The 20,421-nt window shown below is 43.0% G+C and overlaps 2 protein-coding genes across 2 annotated transcripts; one reads left to right on the forward strand and one right to left on the reverse strand.

Annotated features, from left to right (window-relative positions):
* Nucleotides 1–2,141: 2,141 nt before the first annotated feature.
* On the forward strand, nt 2,142–12,767 carry LOC123425436 (probable chromatin-remodeling complex ATPase chain). The gene is made up of 25 exons (XM_045109142.1): nt 2,142–2,610; nt 2,998–3,129; nt 3,230–3,333; nt 4,182–4,288; nt 6,922–7,019; nt 7,149–7,328; nt 7,406–7,627; nt 7,763–7,897; nt 8,005–8,287; nt 8,382–8,455; nt 8,677–8,897; nt 8,970–9,057; nt 9,133–9,226; nt 9,325–9,513; nt 10,045–10,076; nt 10,214–10,290; nt 10,370–10,459; nt 10,550–10,619; nt 11,042–11,093; nt 11,174–11,229; nt 11,313–11,478; nt 11,656–11,834; nt 11,909–12,115; nt 12,252–12,353; nt 12,450–12,767. The coding sequence occupies exons 1-25, from the start codon at nt 2,263–2,265 to the stop codon at nt 12,468–12,470; spliced, it is 3,327 nt and encodes a 1,108-aa protein (XP_044965077.1). The 5' UTR covers nt 2,142–2,262; the 3' UTR covers nt 12,471–12,767.
* Nucleotides 12,768–14,485: 1,718 nt separating this feature from the next.
* Nucleotides 14,486–18,915, reverse strand: LOC123425445 (double-stranded RNA-binding protein 2-like). The gene is made up of 5 exons (XM_045109151.1): nt 18,483–18,915; nt 17,751–17,924; nt 17,350–17,597; nt 16,226–16,445; nt 14,486–16,048 (listed from the first exon to the last, which is right to left on the reverse strand). The coding sequence occupies exons 3-5, from the start codon at nt 17,593–17,595 to the stop codon at nt 14,772–14,774; spliced, it is 1,743 nt and encodes a 580-aa protein (XP_044965086.1). The 5' UTR covers nt 17,596–17,597; nt 17,751–17,924; nt 18,483–18,915; the 3' UTR covers nt 14,486–14,771.
* Nucleotides 18,916–20,421: the final 1,506 nt, after the last annotated feature.

The following is a 20,421-nucleotide window of genomic DNA, read 5'->3' on the forward strand; positions in this document are numbered from 1 at the left end:
GGGCCCATTGGCCAGTGATCCATCTAGTTAACAGGGTTAAAAAACTAATTATGACACTAGTCCTTTATTAGTCAGGGTCGGGCCCACTTGTCATGCACATAGGGATTATTTAACACGTAATTAGCTTTAAGCTAATCGCCCGACTCGCGGGGCCCAATAGTGAGCGGCTCAGACGACGGGGCTCGTCGCCGGCGACCACAAGACACGGCGGTGGCGTCGGACTTGGTCGTCCGATGACCATTCGGACGACCAAGGTCATCTATGTGAAGCTGGTGGTCTCGCGCGTCGAATGGAGCAAGTGGCCTCGTCGGAGACGACTCGAATCGACGATGGTGACGGCGTCCGTGGTGGCCGGAGCTTCGGCATGGAGGGGAGGCTAGCTACGACTCAAAATCATGTGCGAGGTGAGGGGATAGGAAGGGCAGCTCACTGGGAACACGATGAGCGGCTTGGCTTGCTCGGGGAGGCCCTGGCGGTGACGAATCGACGACGTCATCCGGCGGCCGGAGGTGAAGAAGATGGCGGCGATGGCGACGACATAGGGCCTCTGGTCTCGATTCCTTTGATGGGGAGATGGGGGAGCATGACGGAGCTTGGGGACACGACAGGGGAGGCTCGTGAAGCTAGTGGCCGCGGTGGCGAGTGACGACGGCGGTGGCAGCGCTCGGATTGGCATGGAGAAGGGGCTAGAGAGCGAGAAAGAGTCCACGGAGCGATGGGAGAGGAAGAGGAAGTCGTCCTCATCTACTGGGCGAGGAGATCGACTTGGAGACGGCAGTGAGGCAGGCAGACAGGAGGTGGCCGCGCGCGGGCGACACGCCCTCGTGCCCACTCGCACGAGGAAGGAGACGACCCGCGTCGGCTCTGGTGGGCTGGGCCTGCTCCTGTGGTGGGCTCGCTAGAGGTAAGTTTCTCTCTCTCTCTCTCTCTCTTCTTATTGTTATGTTTTTTCTGTTTTGTTTTATTCTGTTTTGTTTTGATTTCAACATCAAATAATTTTGAAAAATTATGAGCATTCATGTGTGTTATATGGATATATCCAGAGCCACACACTAAGTTTCAGAATTGTTGGGTTTATATTTAAATTTTATAATAAATATAAATCCAATTCAAATAGCTATGAATTAATTAAAAGGCGATAAGTTAAATGCTTGTGCTATTCCAAAATATTTGGGGTGGCATTTTTAACTCATGCCAATATTTTATTAGAATAACAGGAACATTTTTTTGGAACAACTTAAATCAATTTTTATCTGGCTTATTTGATAAAATTATTTCTGAGGCTTGATCACTCCTCAATTAAAATTTATTTAATTTAAAATGCATGCATGAATGTTCACTGATGCAAGTAACTACAAACAATTGCAAGTAACTACAAACAATATTCTAGAGCTGTGACAGATATGTGGTGGTATTGCGGGCATTGGGATCGGCATAGCCGAATATTTCAGTATCAAAATCACTTGCTTCAAAGTTAATGAACTGGTTGGGATTATCCATGTTCGAGTGTGGGAAATGAGAGGGATGGGCAATCCTTTCATAGCATTTATTTGTCAATTTTTGGACCAATTTAGCCCTCCAATGGTCAATATTTTTAGGAAAAAAGTTCATCCAAAATTTATTAATATGTGATCTAGTTTTTGAATATCCCGACGCGAGAAATACACGCGAGAAATACAAGGATGTAAATGATTCGTAATGTGAACACACGATTTATACTTTAAAGGATAAAAATAAAAAAAGGATGACAAAAAAAAAACAAAAACCTCCCGTTACAACAAGTGTCGCATAACCAATGCGCAACTTGCCATCACGAGGTGACGAGGAGACTGACATTTTAAAGGGTAGCCTTAACTATGCGAAATCATAGTTAGAGTTTCGGGTAGGGTTTTTACTCACGAGGCTCATGCGGTCATGGGCTTCTTGGGGGCATCGGCCCAACACCCCAAAATGCTAACCTAAAGCCCATTTTAAGCCCCCGAGCCGAGCAAGCACCCCATTAGCAGGAACAATTGCTGGATTCTCCAGGGACCGACTCGCGAAACTCCCATCCAGGCTTCCACTCCCCCCAATTTCTTTCCCCTTCTGTTTCAGACATCCGCCCGCGCATCCACAAAGCGTTCAGCGAGGCAGGCAAACCCCCGCCCCATAAATCCCCTCCCTCCCCAAATTCCAATTCCGCCACCGATCTACCGCCCCCCTCTCGCCCTCCCCATCCCCTCGCCCCCGAGATCTCGCGAAACCCTAGCCCTCCCTCCCACGATGGGGAATCCGGCGGACTACGAGGACGAGGAGGACGAGGAGCTGTCCAGCTCCGGCGACGCGGAGGGCGAGGAGCAGCAGCAGCAGCAGGAGGAGGGATCGGATGAAGGCGAGGAGGAGGAGGATGATGAGGAGGAAGAGCAGGAGCCCGAAGGGGAGCAGGCGGCGGGGGATGGCGGGGAGGAGGAGGAAGAGGTGGACGAGGAGGAGATCGTCGCCGCCACCACCGGCGCCGGCGCCGATGACTACGACGACGACGGGGGAGACGGCGCTGGCGGGGCGGAGGAGGCCGAATCCACCGAGGACGACGCCGCCGCGGAGGAGGGCGGCGAGGAAGATGCCGACGAGGTGCGTGGGGATTCCTCTGGCGTTTTCAGGGTGTTTAGTTGCCTTGAAGTATACCGGCCATGGGTCTGAAACTGGCCATGGGTCCAATGCTCCTATGGGCATTTGAGGGGTGATCTAGGGTTCTAACCCTAGGAATTTAGCAGTCGTCGGTTCATCGGTTAGGTCTCTCTAGGAAAAATGTGCCTCGATTGTTAGATTATTAGGTCGTCCGTACTGCATGTTTTAGTTCATCTTCTGTATATCTATTTTTTCTTGGATCACTACAGTTCAGCAAAATGTTGAAGCATTGCAGTACACGTGTTTGCTAGTGTACAGTCACCAACGGGGCAGTTGATTTCCAGTGTTACTGTTACTCAACACTGAGTTGTTTGTCATCTTCAAATGCAGTCTGAAGACGCCACTGGAAAGACAGAGATTGGCAAGCGGGAACGAGCCAAGCTCAGGGAAATGCAGAAGCTCAAGAAGCAGAAGATACAGGAAATACTGGATAGCCAAAACGCTTCCATCGATGCCGACATGGTATGTTCTCTACCCTTTTCGTCCTACCATTGAGATAAACCTGTCAACATGAATGAATGTCTCATTATACAATTGATTTATGGTTGTCTTGTTTGAGCAGAACAAGAAGGGAAAGGGGCGACTGAAATACCTCTTGCAACAGACTGAAATATTTGCTCATTTTGCCAAAGGAAGCCAATCTGCGGAGAAAAAGAACCGTGGAAAGTAAATATATGTTTCTTTCATCCGATAAACGCATCTATTTTCCTTTAACAGAACTTGATATGTAATCATCTGTTACACTACTAAGAAAAATCTTTTTATTACATGTACTCCCTCCGTACCTAAATATAAGTCTTTTAAGATATTTCACTAGGTGTCTACATACGGAGCAAAATGAGTGAATCTATACTCTAAAGTGTGTCTATATACATCCGTATGTAGTCCATTAGTGAAACCTCTAGAAAGACTTATATTTAGGAACGGAGGGAGTATATAACTAAACCATACTAAGAAAAATCTTTTTATTACATGTATATAACTAAACCATGTTATCCGTTTTTGAGATCTGATAGTGGTGCATGCTTCTTCTCTTCCACATGACCTTGAAGGGCTACACTATCTCATAAGATGCATTCATATAACCATAATTACTCAACAAACTATTTTTTGTTCCAGAGTAGCTGCATATTTGAATTACTTCAAATGAATGGGCTGTTAAAATGAGGCAGGATGTCATATCATAAACTTATTTATTCAATTTTTTTATCATGAACTTATGTAATGTTTATAAATTATTATTGCCTCAATTATCAATTTATAATGCTAAACTTATCTGATTTTTGTCGATTACATATGGCTATTAGCATTTTTTGTGCGCTAAGGCTACCTGACAAAGTCACATGCTGAGCTTTAACTGAGGGGAAACTACCTTGCATGGTATTTGCGACTCGTTTTCCGTAATTTGCATTGTCACTACTAACTACAATATCCAGTTATTTACTTGCTTACTGTACCATGTAGTTTGTTGCCTGGTGTGCTTTCTTTGTTGCTAATGTGGTCAGAACCTATAGGGGTCGTCATGCATCAAAGGTGACAGAGGAGGAGGAAGATGAAGAATACCTCAAGGAGGAAGATGCCCTTGCTGCAGGAGGAACACGCTTGCTTGTACAACCATCATGTGAGCGTTTGCTTGATGATTCTATTGTATCTTTTATTTCACTTGCCCGTTTATATAGTGGTGATGTAAAGATCACTGTTTGTTGCCCGGTGGAAGGTTCAGTCGTTCTAATGCAAAATGCAACAGAATGCTTTTCCTGTTTAATTATTCTCACTGTGCATGCTGAATTAATCAGCATTTGCTTTTACATTCTTACCCAGTTCATTTATCTGTTTGTTTCCATAGAGATCTGGTCCATCTGGATGGTTTGTGGAGTTTTAACCAGTTAGTTTTGGGTTTCATTATATGTTTTTCGTTTTTTCTGAATGTAAGCTATTGCAAGAGAGTACAGTGAGTTATATTCGGGCATCCCATGGTCTTGGTACATTAATGCTTACCACTCCAATTGTCCCAAGCTTCCAACTTCAGATGGTATCCTACTGGCAGGAAATAGATGTAGCATCTACAACCATTATTTTAGTTTTAGCAAATCTTGATGAGAGTATTGAGAAGAGCGAGTGACAAGTATCGAGAAGAGTGAGTGACAATTGATGATGATATGTAGGACATGGCCTGTCATACTAATTTGGATCTTCATGTTGCTGTTTTATTGGACAGGATGCATATGAAGTAGCAGGCCTCTGAATAGTGCTACTTTGAAACCAGTGACCATGTTCTTTTTTCCTGAATCAGTCCAATCAGACCCCTACATCCAAGTCAGGTCCCAACATCTGTTCGGCTAACATTTCCGTGTCCACAGTTTTTTCTTTTGCCAAATCAGATACCTGAATTTGAGTCGGTCTCATGCACCCACGTCTATGCCTGAGTCCTAACAGAAGTAGGATATTCTTGCCCATGTGGTTACTAGGTCCATCCTCATCCAAATATAAAGTTGTTTCAATGCGATGCAACCTCAGACAAAAAACTACCATTAGAACATAGGGATTGTCTTGAGTTGTAACAATTTTCATGTCTCTGATCACTAACAAATAAAACTCATAGCACAAATGAGTATTGTCAAAATCACATCCTTTACTAACAAAGTGGACTTGTTTTCCCCAAACATACTCCCTAGTTGCAATCCTTACTATAAACACGATAAAATGGTTTCCTTGATTCCTCCACTTACACTTGCTTTCGCAAAACATACTTAAGAATTTTGAGATTATGATGGTTAAATGGCATAGTTGGTCCTTTGTAAAAGAGAGCATATTTGGTCCATACATTCAGCGTGGACTCATTTTGGTATTCTCACTACAAAATAACCGCTTTGAAGTACTCCCCCTGTTCCACACTTTAGTCGTATATTTTCTTTCAAAAGCCAAACCTTGTAAGGTTTGACTAAGTTTATAGATAAAATATCAACATCAATAATACCATATGAATATGATATAAAATAAATTTCATGATGTCGATAATACCATATTGTCGATAATACCATATGAATATGATATAAAATAATACCATATGAATATGATATAAAATAAATTTCATGATGTCAATAATACCATATGAATATGATATAAAATAAATTTCATGATGTCAATAATACCATATGAATATGATATAAAATAATACCATAATGGTATTTATTTGGCATTTTAGATGTCGATATTTTTTCCCTATAAACTTGCTGAAACTTTACAAAGGGACAGCACATGTATAACAGGAGCAGAATGACCCTAGTTTCAATCACCGAATCCACTTTGTGTGTTGAACATGAGACTGTAATACCCATATCACTAGAATGTCGAAAGACCTATGTGTGTGAATAATTCTTTTAGAATGTCAGTACTTTTTCTTAGTTCATTTTCATTCTTTTATTAGAAGGGTAGCCTTGGCGCAGCAGCAAAGCTGTTGCCTTGTGACCTGGAAATATTATTTGGACATGGTCACGGGTTCGGTTGTCTGATTCGACAATTTCTTTAAGACAGAAATATTATTTGGACATGGTCACGGGTTCGAGTCCTGGAAATAACCTCTTGCAGAAATGTAGGGAAAGGTTGCGTACTATAGACCCAAAGTGGTCGTACCCTTCCCCGGACCCTGCGCAAGCGGGAGCTATGTGCACGGAGCTGCCCTTTTATTCTCATTCTTTTATTAGTTCTTATTTGGATGCTTACCTTTGTCCAAATATTAGCTCTATTCAATACAATATAATTTGCATGCTCGCTCACGCTGGAGGAGTGTTTGTAGCATACTGAGGTGAGTAAGCAGCAGAGACAATCTTTACTCCATTGAAAATGGACATTGAATGCGGGAAAGATAGAAATCAAGGAGAAAGATATTTTGATGCAGGCCATGATGTCTTTTTCCTGCATGATCCAAAGTTAGGTCACCAGCTGTCAGCTGTGCAGTGTGGTTCTTGGCAGTGTTACTTGGGCACGGACTGGTGTCGTTATCTGACTTGGGTTCGGGTGTCTGATTCGACAATTTCTTTTAGACAGAAATATTATTTGGACGTGGGCATGGGCGGAATTTACTCGGGTTCCAATGCTAGTATTCTTGTTTTGGTATCGTTAGTTTCTTTCTTTCCTATGTAATATGTAAAAAATGTCACAATAAATGTCTGGTGTATGGTATCGTCATAAATGTTCATTATTTATATGTTAAATAGTAAATGCTTGTAATATTCTCATTTCTTCACTTGGCAGGCATAACTGGGAAAATGAGAGATTACCAACTAGCTGGACTTAACTGGCTCATTCGCTTGTATGAAAATGGCATCAATGGAATATTGGCTGATGAAATGGTATGTATTGTGCTCGCCTTGCCCTTTGTACCGAGTCTTCACTATTTTCCGTGCATAAAGCTAATTTGGTTATTATGCTTAATTCACCTTCATGAGCTCATACTTGGCATGCCACACCTTGTCATTTAGGGTCTCGGAAAAACTCTCCAAACTATCTCCCTGCTTGGATATCTGCATGAGTTCAGAGGAATAACAGGTCCTCACATGGTTGTTGCACCAAAGTCTACTCTTGGCAATTGGATGAAGGAAATCCAACGTTTTTGCCCTGTTCTGCGTGCTGTCAAGTTCTTAGGAAACCCAGAAGAAAGGGCAAGTCCCAAACTACCTCGGTTGTCCTTATGAGCCTTTTGTGGAATATTATTAACCTGTCTGTTCTATTTGGCCAGAATCATATACGGGAAAATTTGCTAGCTCCAGGAAAGTTTGATGTCTGTGTTACAAGTTTTGAAATGGCAATAAAAGAAAAGACTGCATTGAGGCGTTTTAGCTGGCGCTATATTATTATTGATGAAGCTCATCGGATAAAAAATGAGAACTCCCTTCTTTCTAAGACAATGAGGCTTTTCAGTACAAATTACCGTCTGCTCATCACAGGCACTCCGCTGCAGGTATATCAACATAAAGCCTTATCCTAATCTTAGTGCTATTTGAATTCTATGCTTCAAATTACGTCAATTTCTTTATTTTACGTGTATTCTGCTTAAAGCAACTTTACTGACGCTGATCTCTTGATTATGCTGTAGAATAATCTTCATGAGCTTTGGTCTCTTCTCAACTTCTTGTTGCCAGAAATATTTAGCTCTGCAGAGACTTTTGATGAATGGTTCCAAATCTCAGGGGAAAATGATCAACATGAGGTTGTTCAGCAGCTTCATAAGGTAACATAGGATGTTTTAGAGATTTGTATCCTCAGTTTTTCCAAGAAATATCAATTAATAGCACATGTTTTTTCCTTTGCATAATTCGTTGACTGTCATTTTTCTAGGTTTTGCGTCCATTTCTCCTAAGGAGGCTTAAATCGGATGTCGAGAAAGGTTTACCTCCAAAGAAGGAGACTATACTTAAAGTTGGAATGTCTGAGATGCAAAAACAGTATTATCGTGCTCTCCTTCAGAAGGATCTGGAGGTTATTAATGCTGGTGGTGAGCGCAAGCGCCTTCTTAACATAGCCATGCAACTACGGAAGTGCTGCAATCATCCATATTTATTCCAAGGTGCTGAGCCTGGCCCACCTTATACAACTGGGGACCATCTAATTGAGAATGCAGGTATTGTTTGTACATTGCAGTATTGGCTATTAATTTCTGTACCTTACTACTGCCATTGCACACATAACCCAACACACTTTGATGCTTTCTACAGGAAAAATGGTTCTGTTAGATAAATTACTTCCCAAGCTAAAGGCCCGTGACTCCAGAGTACTGATATTCTCCCAGGTAATGGCTTTCTTTCTGTTACTCATGCACCTAACTTGGCTGCTTCAGAAAGCATCATGACTGATGAAATATGATATCAACCATGAACTGTGGCATTCTGCTTGTGAGGTGGTTTGGCGTCCATGCTATTCTTCGTAGGGTTTTGTGACATTTATCTTATACCCTATTTCCCTACACATTCCTGCCATTTGAGTATTTGAACACAATTGTATATCCTGCAGATGACCCGTCTTTTGGACATCCTGGAAGATTATCTAATGTACAGAGGGTATCAGTATTGCCGGATTGATGGGAATACTGGTGGTGATGATCGTGATGCTTCCATCGAAGCTTTCAACAAGCCAGGGAGTGAAAAGTTTATCTTCTTACTTTCAACTAGGGCAGGTGGTCTTGGGATCAATCTTGCTACTGCTGACATTGTGGTTCTTTATGATAGTGATTGGTAAAGTCTTCTCAGATAGTATTTTTTTATAGTAACCATGGATTTTGGGGGTTGAATTCTTCTGTTTCTCAGGAACCCTCAAGTGGATTTGCAAGCTCAAGACCGTGCACATAGAATTGGTCAAAAAAAAGAAGTTCAAGTCTTCCGTTTCTGCACCGAGGTTTTTAATTTATATTTAGAAATGGAAGGGTAGCAGTATATGATATTTGTATCTTACGTAGAATATTGCTTGCAGTATACTATTGAGGAAAAAGTAATTGAGAGAGCATATAAGAAGCTTGCCTTGGATGCTTTGGTTATTCAGCAAGGTCGATTGGCAGAACAGAAAGGTTGCTTTTGTTTCTTCTCACTGCTTGTAATGTTAATAATTTTTAATGTCAGAGTGAAACAAGTATTAATATGCTTTTGTTGTTGTGTTCTTTATTAGCTGTCAATAAGGATGAGCTATTGCAAATGGTGAGATTTGGTGCTGAAATGGTATTCAGCTCCAAGGATAGCACAATAACAGATGAAGATATTGACCGCATTATTGCTAGAGGAGAAGAGGCAACAGCACAACTTGATGCAAAAATGAAGAAGTTCACAGAAGATGCTATTAAATTCAAAATGGACGACAGTATGACCCTCCCTCCTCCCCTCCCTGTGTAGTTTCTAGGTTTAGTGTAAACTTGAATGATGTTTCGGTCTTCATTCTGTGAGCAGTGAGATGATTCTCAGCCGGATGAAAATTTTCTAGAAAAATGAAACTCAACTACATGAAATAGTCCATACTTCAGTTTCAGTATATATGAAATCTGACCATGTTGCTGGATGCTAGCTCTTTTTTGGAGTTCTGTAAGGAGTGAGATGATTCTCAGCCGGATGAAAATTTTCTAGAAAAATGAAACTCAACTACTTGCAATAGTCCATACTTCAGTTTCAGTATATGAAATCTGACAATGTTGCTGGTTGTTAGCTCTTTTTCAGAGTTGTATGCACGAATTCTCCCAATTCGTGGCCTACCATAGGATTTGTTATGATACCTGTTAAATTTATGGTTAGATGTGTTTGTACAAAATAATGGTTCTCCAGATAATCATCCACCTAACTTTTGACGTCATATGCATTGTATTGTAACTCAGCTCATACATGTTATGTTTTTATGCAGCTGCTGAACTTTATGATTTTGATGACGACAAGGTAATCAATCAGTTTCTTGTTCATTTTTTACCACATATCTGAGGTTCAGTTCAATTAGTCATCCACTTGATATTATTGAAATATTCAATCATATTTAGCCCAAACTTTCATGACAATTGAACTTCTCTTTTGTGAAGGAGGAAGACAAGCCAGATTTTAAAAAGCTAGTCAGTGATAACTGGATAGAACCTCCTAGACGAGAAAGAAAACGGAAGTATGTTTGATGTCTCTAGTTTACTATTTCTAGGCATTTAAATTTGATGATGCTAAATTTGGTTAATCTGTTTCTGTAGCTACTCTGAATCTGAATATTTTAAGCAAGCACTTCGCCAAGGTGCCCCAGCAAAACCTAGGGAACCGAGAATTCCCCGAATGCCAAACTTGTATGCCTTTTCAGTTGCTCATTTCACTCGATCAAGCCTAAATTTTAGATTCTTGGTCCTGGTGCTTAATGGGGTGTCTCTCTATGTCAGGCATGATTTCCAGTTCTTCAACACACAGAGGCTCAATGAACTGTATGAAAAGGAAGTCAAATACCTCGTGGTAATTTCTCTACTAGAGCTGTATTTTTTGTTTCACCTACACTGGAGTGCTGGCCTAGACTCTCCTGACTTGTCTCATAAGTCATAATTTACTTTTCTTTTATTCCTTTCAATCCATATTAATTATCGCTGCTTCAGTACAATTTGATTATGGTTGAGAAGCAGGACCAATCGACACCACATAACTAATGTGTTATTTTCATTATAGCTTTTCATGCTCATGTAGATCCTGTAGTGTTAAAGAATTTGATTATAGGTATATATTACCTATAAGCCTGATACTCCCTGGGACTGCTGTATGCATATCCAGGATGCCAACACTCGTGATATGTATATCGCAGAGTATCACACCACTTATATTTTAAAGATGAACAAAATAAGTCCCACCTTTGTCTAATGTTTACCTTCAAAACATTTATTCAGCAAACGAATCAGAAAAAGGATACAATTGGTGATGGTGATGGTGAGGACGAAGGTACTACCAAGCCTTACATTTCTACTTGCACCGCAAAAAGTATCTGATTGTGCTGATCAATGCATTTTTTTGCCATTTAGAAGTGGAACCTCTGACCGAGGAGGAGCAAGAAGAGAAGGAGCAGCTACTGGAAGAGGTTTGGATATACTTGTCCTTTAATTTGGACCTGCCCCCCCTCCCTCTTCTTCTAATTTTCTTCCATCCTCTGTGCAATTTTAGGGCTTTTCAACATGGACAAGGAGGGACTTTAACACATTCATTCGAGCTTGTGAGAAATATGGTCGTGAAGACATAAAGAGTATAGCATCTGAAATGGAGGGGAAAACGGAAGAGGAAGTTCAGCGGTATGCTGAAGTTTTCAAGGAAAGATACACAGAATTGAATGGTATGTGCTCAAAAACCCTATCCATTTCCATTTTTCTCTTTCTGCCCTTTCCTCTATTATTTCTACAAATTAGATAAATGCATCCAGTGTTCTAACGGTTTCCTTCATGAGCTCACAATTTATGGCATGTGAGGTCTGTTTTGTCTAATCCACCGAGTATCTTCTTTCCTGCACCAGATTATGACAGAATTATTAAGAACATTGAGAAAGGAGAATCAAAGATCTCTCGAAAGGATGAGATTATGAAAGCCATAGCGAAGAAGATGGACCGCTATAAGAACCCATGGTTGGAGTTGAAAATTCAGTATGGCCAGAACAAGGGGAAGCTGTACAATGAAGAATGTGACCGTTTTCTGGTAATGCCATGCCACAGTTCTTATCGAATAACTGCACTGTTTGGCATGATTAATGAACTGTTCCTTGTGTACAGTTGTGCATGGTGCACAAACTTGGCTATGGAAACTGGGAAGAACTAAAGTCGGCCTTCCGCATGTCTCCCTTGTTCCGTTTTGACTGGTTTGTGAAGTCCAGAACGACACAAGAGCTGGCTAGAAGGTGCGACACTCTCATCCGTCTAGTGGAGAAGGAGAACCAAGAGTGTGATGAGCGAGATAGACAGGCCAGGAAAGATAAGAAGGTTGGTTACTGTTCTCCTACCCACGTCCTGCCCCTTGCTTTGGTGTTGAACATCTCCTTGCTCTGCTTTATCCTTGCTCCCTGCAAAGTATTTTGCAATTTGCCCTAATCATCTACCCTTTTTCTGTGGCTTACAGAACATGACACCAACAAAGCGTCCTTCGTCAAGTAGTCCAGCAATGGACTCTCCTACGCAGACCCCCTCCAAGAGGGGCCGGAGGGACGGCAGTGCAGCCTCGGTGAGTGATTAGATGCTATCTTGCTTTTGTCATGCTGTGGTTGTCTTAGTAAAATCAGGGACTCACTCGGTGTTGGTGTTCCTTCATTTCTTTCAGGGAAAGAGAAGGAGGCGGTGATCTAGTGTTCCCTGAGGAACAAACTCGTTTGGCGGTTGACAACCAAAGGGAAGCCCCGGACGTAGCCTGTTATCTCATCCAGTGTGTTTGCGCCTAGTTATAGTAGCTCAAAACCTATTAGAGGAGGTTAGTCTCAGTCTGGATCAAGTTAAAAGACAGCTCGGAAATCTGAACTCTATGTTAAATAGATTCCAGTGACATGGTGAACTTATGTATCGGGTTAATGTACTGTCCCTGTGTTCACAGATCAATTAGGATGTTATTGAACCGATTAATGATTTTTGGTGTCGAGCATGAGCAAGTTAGATTCCATTGACAGTGTATGCTATTTTCTCGTAGAGCCTTGTGCAGTTGTGTCGCCATCTGCTTTCCATGGTCTGGACACTCGAGGTTGGAGGTTGGACCCTCTGAAGTCGAAACGGCAATTTGTTGTTCAGATAAGAGAAGTTATCAAGGAAGTATGATTGGCTTGGCTACATCCTGGTCACAGTATTTAGACAAGCCAATAAAAGCCACCAGCTATCAATTGGTTGGCTGACGAGTCAGTTTGTCGAGCACGCAGAACTTGGATGATTGGCAGGTTTTGAGTTGCCTTGGATGGTGACCAATACCTACTCTACCGATCATTAGGCAATGACTAAAATCTTGATGTAATATTTTGGCTTTGCCATTGACTATTTGTTTCATTCTAGTCGATCTTGGATTACTCATTGGCAAGCAAAAGCTGAACCAAAATATTGGCTATCAAAATGTTTGGTAGGATTAAATTGGGCTCAAAACAAACATGCCCCGAATGTTCTATGTTACCATTTGAACGATTTTATTTTTGACCAATGGTAGGATTAACTTGAGTTTTCACCCGGAGTTCCGGAGAGCTCTAAACCTGAACGACAGGAGGTATAAGGGGCACCTCGACAACATCTTCAATTCGGGCTCTAAACCTGAACGACAGGAGGTATAAGAGCAAGTACAATAGTATAGCCAGCTGCTGGCTATAAGCCATTGCTATGTCATCTATAGCCTAATCTTATAGCCAACATGTACAATAGTTTATTGTAAATGTGTACTATTTTTTTATATATGGTCCACCTTTCATAGGCCCTGTTTGGATCCATAGACTAGAGTTAGTTTGAGCTAGTTGGGGCTTAAATAGCACTAAAGTATCCAAACATGAGGGTTAGATTGGAGCTAGTTGCATCTAACTCACCCAAAAAACTAGCCCACCCAAGAGGTGTTAATTGGAGCTAGTTTTCATGGGATCCACTAAAAAGTCACTTTTCTCTCTCTATCCACCAGGTAATGACCCACTAAAAAATCACTTTCCTCTCTTCATCAAGCACAACTATTGTCAATCTAACCCTATCATCCAAACATCTCTTTGGCTAGAGTTAGTTTAAGGTTAGTCATGAGCTAGAAACTAACTCTAACCTCTAGCTAAGTTAGAGTATCCAAACAGGACCATACTCACAAAATGCCTAGGAGCACGTGCTAGAGCTGACTTTTAGCGAAGAGCCCGCTTACCTTTTCACTCAACTCTATTGTACTTGCTCTAAGGGACACCTCGACAACACCTCCAATTCGGGCAACGACGTCCTAGGACATCATTGTCGCCGGCATTAACCTAAGTTGGTGCGAGTTTTTCACCTGCAGCTCACCAAACCCCACATCGCTGCGCCATGCCCAGCCAAATAGCCATGCGTTGCCCAGCCAAATAGCCATGCGTCCCCAACAGCTCGGTGCCGCCAGCAACCACCACCATAGCTGCCGAGATGTCAAGCGGAAGAGATGTCAGCAGGATGACAGCAACACCTTCAAAGGAGATCGTAGCATACAGGCTACACAGCTTGCAACCTCAGGCCACAACGAGAAAAGGATTTCTCCCGTCCTACGCCGCATTCCAGCCACCCAGCCTCCCCGGAGCTGGAACAACACACGGATAAGGCCCCGAGCACGCTCCTCATGCGAAGCCACATAAATCTCAACCAACCATGCCTTAAGTGTTTACAGTTTGAACAAAACAAACAGAAGGTCCTTATCTTATCTCAACTCAAACACACACAGAAGCTTCCGTTTTGTACATTATTGTTCGCATTCAATTTTCTTGACAACAACAGCAGTATATATGAACTTCGAACAAGCCTGGTGGTCGCAGGCATGAACCCCCTCCAACTCTTTTGTAAAGTCCATCCTATCTAACTAAATACCAACGTGAAAACAAGGTGACCAAAACTGCTATACTGCCAAGTCCGAGCCCTAACTAAAGCTCGCTATCCTTCTCTCAACTTGCTGTCGGAGCATCGCTCACATATGGAGCTTATTGAGTTCTGAACTCGCTGTTGAAACGTCGCCCGCGTGTCTTGTGTTCCTGTGGGCCTCGGGGTCCTCCCTGGAGAGGATCTGAACTGCAGGTCGCGCTCGCGCTGCTTCTCCAGGGCTAGAGTTCGATGCAGCATTTGGCCTAGCTGAGCACACAGGGATAGAAGTTCGGACTGTAACAGGGGCCGCCAGCCAAGGGGGCCGCTGCTGGTACAACAAACCTGATGAACTCATAGGAGTCGCAGATCCATATCTCGCTGGAGCTTGCATGTCCAAAGACCATAACTCAGGTGATGTTGCCCTGCTGAACGGAAGATTACTTCTGTGGGTAGGCTTGCCGTGCTGAACAGGACTAGGATAACCCTGTCGCTGGACAGGCCTTTGAACAACAGATGATGCAACACGAGACAATGATGGCTTTGGTGTCTGTTCTGCTGGTTTCTTCGACTCTTCATCATCTTGATTTGGTTCCGACTTCTGTGATGGTGGATGTGCTGTGGAGCTTGACAGAGTCTGAGGGGCTTTATTCTCTTCCACGGAGGCAGCACTACTCTCTGTATAGACCTCCTTCCCATTTTCAGGCCATAGTTGGACCTGACTTGGGCCGACATTTTCTGGAGTGCTAGAGGAATCTAGGGCGGTGTATCCGGATAACACTGCGGCATCATGAAGCTCAACTATCTCAGTATACCCTTGCCTTTCCCTGTGCACTGTGTGCACAGTAACTGGCAATGGACTTCTTGGTACATAGGTGGCAGGGTAAGGCGAGAAGTACCGAGGAAGGACAGGAGGAGTTTCAGGAAAACATGGAAGAAGAGCTAAAGCATCTTGGCTGGCTGGCACGGCGAACTGCCTTCTAGGTGGAGGAGGGTACATGGAGAGCATAGTTGGTGGCGGTTGAAACCTTGTGTTGCCCATAGTTTGGACCATCGGAAAAGGGGGCTTCTGCTGTGTTGCTTGCACTTGGTTCCACATATGGTACACTGCTTGCTCTGGTGCAACATTTGGGTACATCTGATTTTGCAAGTGTGAGCCATAAAATGACACATATGGTTTAGGATAAGATCTCTGAGGTTTAGGATAGGATCTCTGAGATTGTGGGCGGTTATTGCTTTGCTGTTTTTCCTTTTGATATGATGTCTTGCCTTCATTTTTCTGATTCAAGTTTTCAAGAGAGCGGGCAACTGTGGCCTGTTCCTTCTCCTCGTCATGATCGGATGGAGAAGATGAAGATGCTGCCTCACCCTCACCTACTAGAGGCACTGTTGGAAAAAATTGAATGGTCAGGAAACAAGCTGAGCAAAACCGACATGATAGTACAACAAAAATAATAAGAGAAAACACTATGGAGTTAATACAACCAGATGCATCAACTAGCAGATATGCTAAAATCATATGGTAAGAAACCGAAGGTGGTAAGAAGGTGAGAAAATACTCACGCTGCTTCAATTCAGACCAGGCCGCCATAGCAGCATTTTTTTGGGCTTGTTTCTTGGTCTTGCCAGGACTGCCAGTGAAGATCCTTCCTGCTAACTCCACTGTACACGTGAATGTTGGTGTATGCCCTGGTCCAGATCTAATAGTAGTGTACATGGGCAGTTTTAAACCAGCCCGATGAGCAGTTTCTTGGAGCAGGTTCTTGTAGATCCCAGTTTCATCCTGTGGAGTGAAACATCATTAGCACCTCAGCTTTGAGGACATTCCTGAGGTTGTGTTGCCAGACATGAGCTCACCACTCACAAAAGTATAAAAAAAGTTCATATAACCTCTAGTCCAAATGCTGAATCTAGATGGCATTAATGAGCATGGACACACAGTAGAGATGTACCACAAGGGTAGAAAACTACTTGGATTTGTTTTTACTGCACCAGCAGGCATGAAAATGGGACAACTGGGCAAGTCAACATCAGATATCATAAAAGAACTGAACCTTCCCAACCAATATATCATAAATAATACTGTTTTCGCTTTGACTTATTGCAGTGGGAATTATCAAGAACAGTGAATATTAAATATACTTTGTCATGTAGGTAGATCCACAGTACAGATGAAATTTATTGTTCTTTGACTGAAAGGTAGGCCGGCTTGCTATACATACCAAGTGAATTTCAAAATGTCCATCGGCAAAATACCTAGAATGGTACTACAGTATTGTTGATGGAAGGGGTAAAAGCTGTGACAGCAAATTAAGCAATTATGATTTATGCAACGAAGGATAAGAATTGCATGGGCATTTTTGCAGAAGATCAAAATGAAGGATAGCGAGTATAAGAGTGTTTCATGCATATTAAGTATTTCAAATGTAGCTACTCCCTCTGTAAACAAGTATAAGAGTGTTTAGATCACTAAAGTAGTGATCCAAATGCTCTTATATTTCTTTACGGAGGGAGTACAATTTTATTTGTCTTTGTTTACATTAAAACAGGCTGCAAATATTTGAGTAATAAACAACTGGTGATTTTCCGTACAGTATTTAACCTTTAAGTGCTGTAAAAAAGGAAAGGAGATTCCAAAGTTAATCTGAGCAGAATAAGCAATATCTAGGGGCATCAACAAAACTGACCAGGACTTTTGCAGCAAGCGATGATGAAGGCCCCCTCTTCGACAACTCATTGAGCGCTACCTCAGCTGCCGCATGCTCTGCCTGCCGCAAGGTGGAATAGAACCCCGGGCTCTCAAACGATTCCCCATTAAAAGTAACCGTGGCTTTAAACCGGGGCGCATGATCTGGCCCCTCGCGGATGCACGCGTAGGACGGCAAGTTGAAGCAGCTCCTCTGCGCAAGCTCCTGGAGCTGGTTTTTAAACATGCCTGCGTCAAGATCAAGAATCAGAGATGCACCCGGTAAACCATATCACCGTTGGAGCGAAGTTCATAAGGGGTGACAAAGATCATCATAGCAACCGCCTACGCAGTATGAACTTATGAAGAAAACATTGAACAACGGCATGAAGAAACGCATACCTCCGATATGGAAGTAACAACCAAGCAGTCTATGAAGCTATGTTTAAAGTCGAGAAGAGCTTCTTCTGTCCACACTCTCTCCTCAGCGTTCTGTAAACGTTGCTTGATACCCTCTTGTTGCAGAAGATAAAAAGAGGTCTGAGATTATTAATAGCCAGTGCTGTACTCCCAGTCCTGCAGAGGAACAAATAAGTCCCGGATCGAATGGAGGCAATAAACCTAATGCTGGCTTTGGCAGCGGCAACCATACGAACAACGAGTAAAACTAGCGGAAGCAATAAACTGCAGTCCTGAGAGGATTCATTGGTACTTTTATGAGGATTCACTGGTACTAGAGCAGGGCAGGGGAGGCAATGAAGCGCGCAAGGACAACGAAAGCAGCTGATTCCCATTAAAAAAAAGACACAAGAGCAGCTTATTCAGCTCGCTGCCTCGTCCAATTAATGCACTGCCGCAGTAAATCTAAGAAAGATATCGCGCCCAATGAGTAAAACAAATCCAGAAACCTCTGATTCACTGACAGATAGGAACGGAAAAGGGAGCGCATGGAATGATATCAACCAAACATTCGGGGTTGACTAACAAGATAATCGCATCCAAATTGGGGAGATGCCGGAGCCAAGAAAGAAACCCCGCCCCGCCGCGCCGGCGAGATCGACCGAACCCCGTCGGCGTGAACCCCGACCCCAGATCGAACCAAACCCAACGAAACCAAGAGAAGAGCAGACCAACCTGCGACGAGAGACCGCCGACTCTCCCTCCACCTCGACCCCCTCTGCACTTCCAACCGCGGCAGGAAGCGAAAGGGAAAAAGGCAGCGTGCGAAGAGACGAATCACCGACAGCCGGGACAAAAATCTCTCCTTTCTGTTAGCCGCTGCTGCCTCCGCGTGGTCGCTTGGTTTGGCCGCGACTGCGAGGGTGGGCTCGGCTACGCCATTAGGCTAGGGCTGGCGGCGGCGCTACAGCAGCGGGCGGCGGCCATCAGCGGCGAGATTGGGAAGGGAGGCGTGTTGCTTTCCGGCGCTTTTCGTCTGCATCCTACTACTCCTTTTCTCGGGTTTCTTTCTTTCTTTCTTTCTTTTTTTTTCCTTGGGAGACGGGAGAAGGAGACTCCTCCGAGTCCGTGTGTCATGTGCACGCAACGGCGATCATTATTGCCGGCCACGAGGAAAACATCGGTTAGCGTCACTTGGTTAAGGCATGGTGGAGTGGCTGATTAAGGCATGTTTGGTTGGCCATTAATTTTGCTCCACTTGGGGTGCTAATTCTCTGGACCCGTCCCTCAAAACTGAACTTAGAGATCCACGTTCGTTAAAATATTTATAAAGAAAATAAATTTTTAAAGGCGTGTTTGGAAACCTTCCACTCCGCTACTCCGCTCCAGGAGCGGGTGGAGCTGCCGTTCAAAACTGTGAAGCTGGCCAATAGGCACTTCTCAGATTCTTGAATTACAGGGAGCCGGTGGATTGCCGAACAGACCCGTACCATTGAGCAACTCCCAAAAAAAACGCAATCGTCATAGAAAAAACTCAAAAAAGCTCAGATTCGATTACATAAGTCGATTTTGAAAGTTTACCTCATCAACACGAACTCTTCTTGAAAAGATAGTGGCCCAGGAATATTCATACGGGCAGAGAACTATGTGGGACTTTTTCTATGCACTATATTTAATAACAATTTTCGTGTCATGAATTTTGGTGTAATGACAAAAGAGACTAGATGACTAACTTTGTTTCGACAACTATGGAGATGAAAATATTTCGTCGGTCACCCCAAGCTAAAAGGACAAAGAAGATGACACATCAAATTTGCGTATTTTTCATTGTACTATTAAGAAGGGATACACCATAGATCAAGTGTGAGAATCACTCAACTTTTATACCCATACACGCTCACATTCATGTGAGGAACAATCTAAAGATGTTCATTTGTTTTGCCCTTGTTTTGACTCTTAGGACCAAGTTGGACTATTCAACATGTCAAATTGTCCGACATGGGTCTGCCCTAGGGTCCGAATTTGTTCACTGCTCTGGATCAAGTCGGTCATTTGCCTAGAATGTCCCATTTAGGTCGGACTACTCGAGTTTTCCATGCATGATGCATATCACCTAGATATTTTCGGATACTACTTAAAGCACCCTTCTTCTCCAAAGGAGGGTAACGACTCCATTCCTCTTTCCTCTATGATTCAAAGCTTCAACCTTCGATTCCTCCCTCTCTAACCTATCAAATCCACTCCATATATATTTATTTAAGAGACAAAGAGGAACACCCGATCTATCGTTTCATTCAAGAAACACTCGAGTTCGTTGATTCCCCATGAGACCCTAGCAAATTTTGCCACTCTTGAGTTTGTGGGGAACCCTAGATGGTTGGCGTTTTCAGGGAACTTTCAAGTCGTGTGGTTGTGCCCCGGACTCGTTTGTGAGGGTTTGGAGCTTGCCTCAAGAGCCACCCTAGTGGAAGGGAACCTAACATTTTGTTGTTTGAGGTTCTCTGAGAAGAAGATGAGACATTCGTTGTCGTGGAAGAATTTGTTGTTCCCTCCTCTCCAACGGAGATTAACACACCCTTAAGTGTGTGAACTTTGAATTACATCATCGTCTCCACCACTTTTGGTTGTCTCTTATCCCTAGCATTAATTGTTGTTATTACTAGATTGTGTGTTG

This window comes from Hordeum vulgare, chromosome 1H (assembly GCF_904849725.1).
Source record: "Hordeum vulgare subsp. vulgare chromosome 1H, MorexV3_pseudomolecules_assembly, whole genome shotgun sequence".
Lineage (NCBI taxonomy): Eukaryota > Viridiplantae > Streptophyta > Magnoliopsida > Poales > Poaceae > Hordeum > Hordeum vulgare.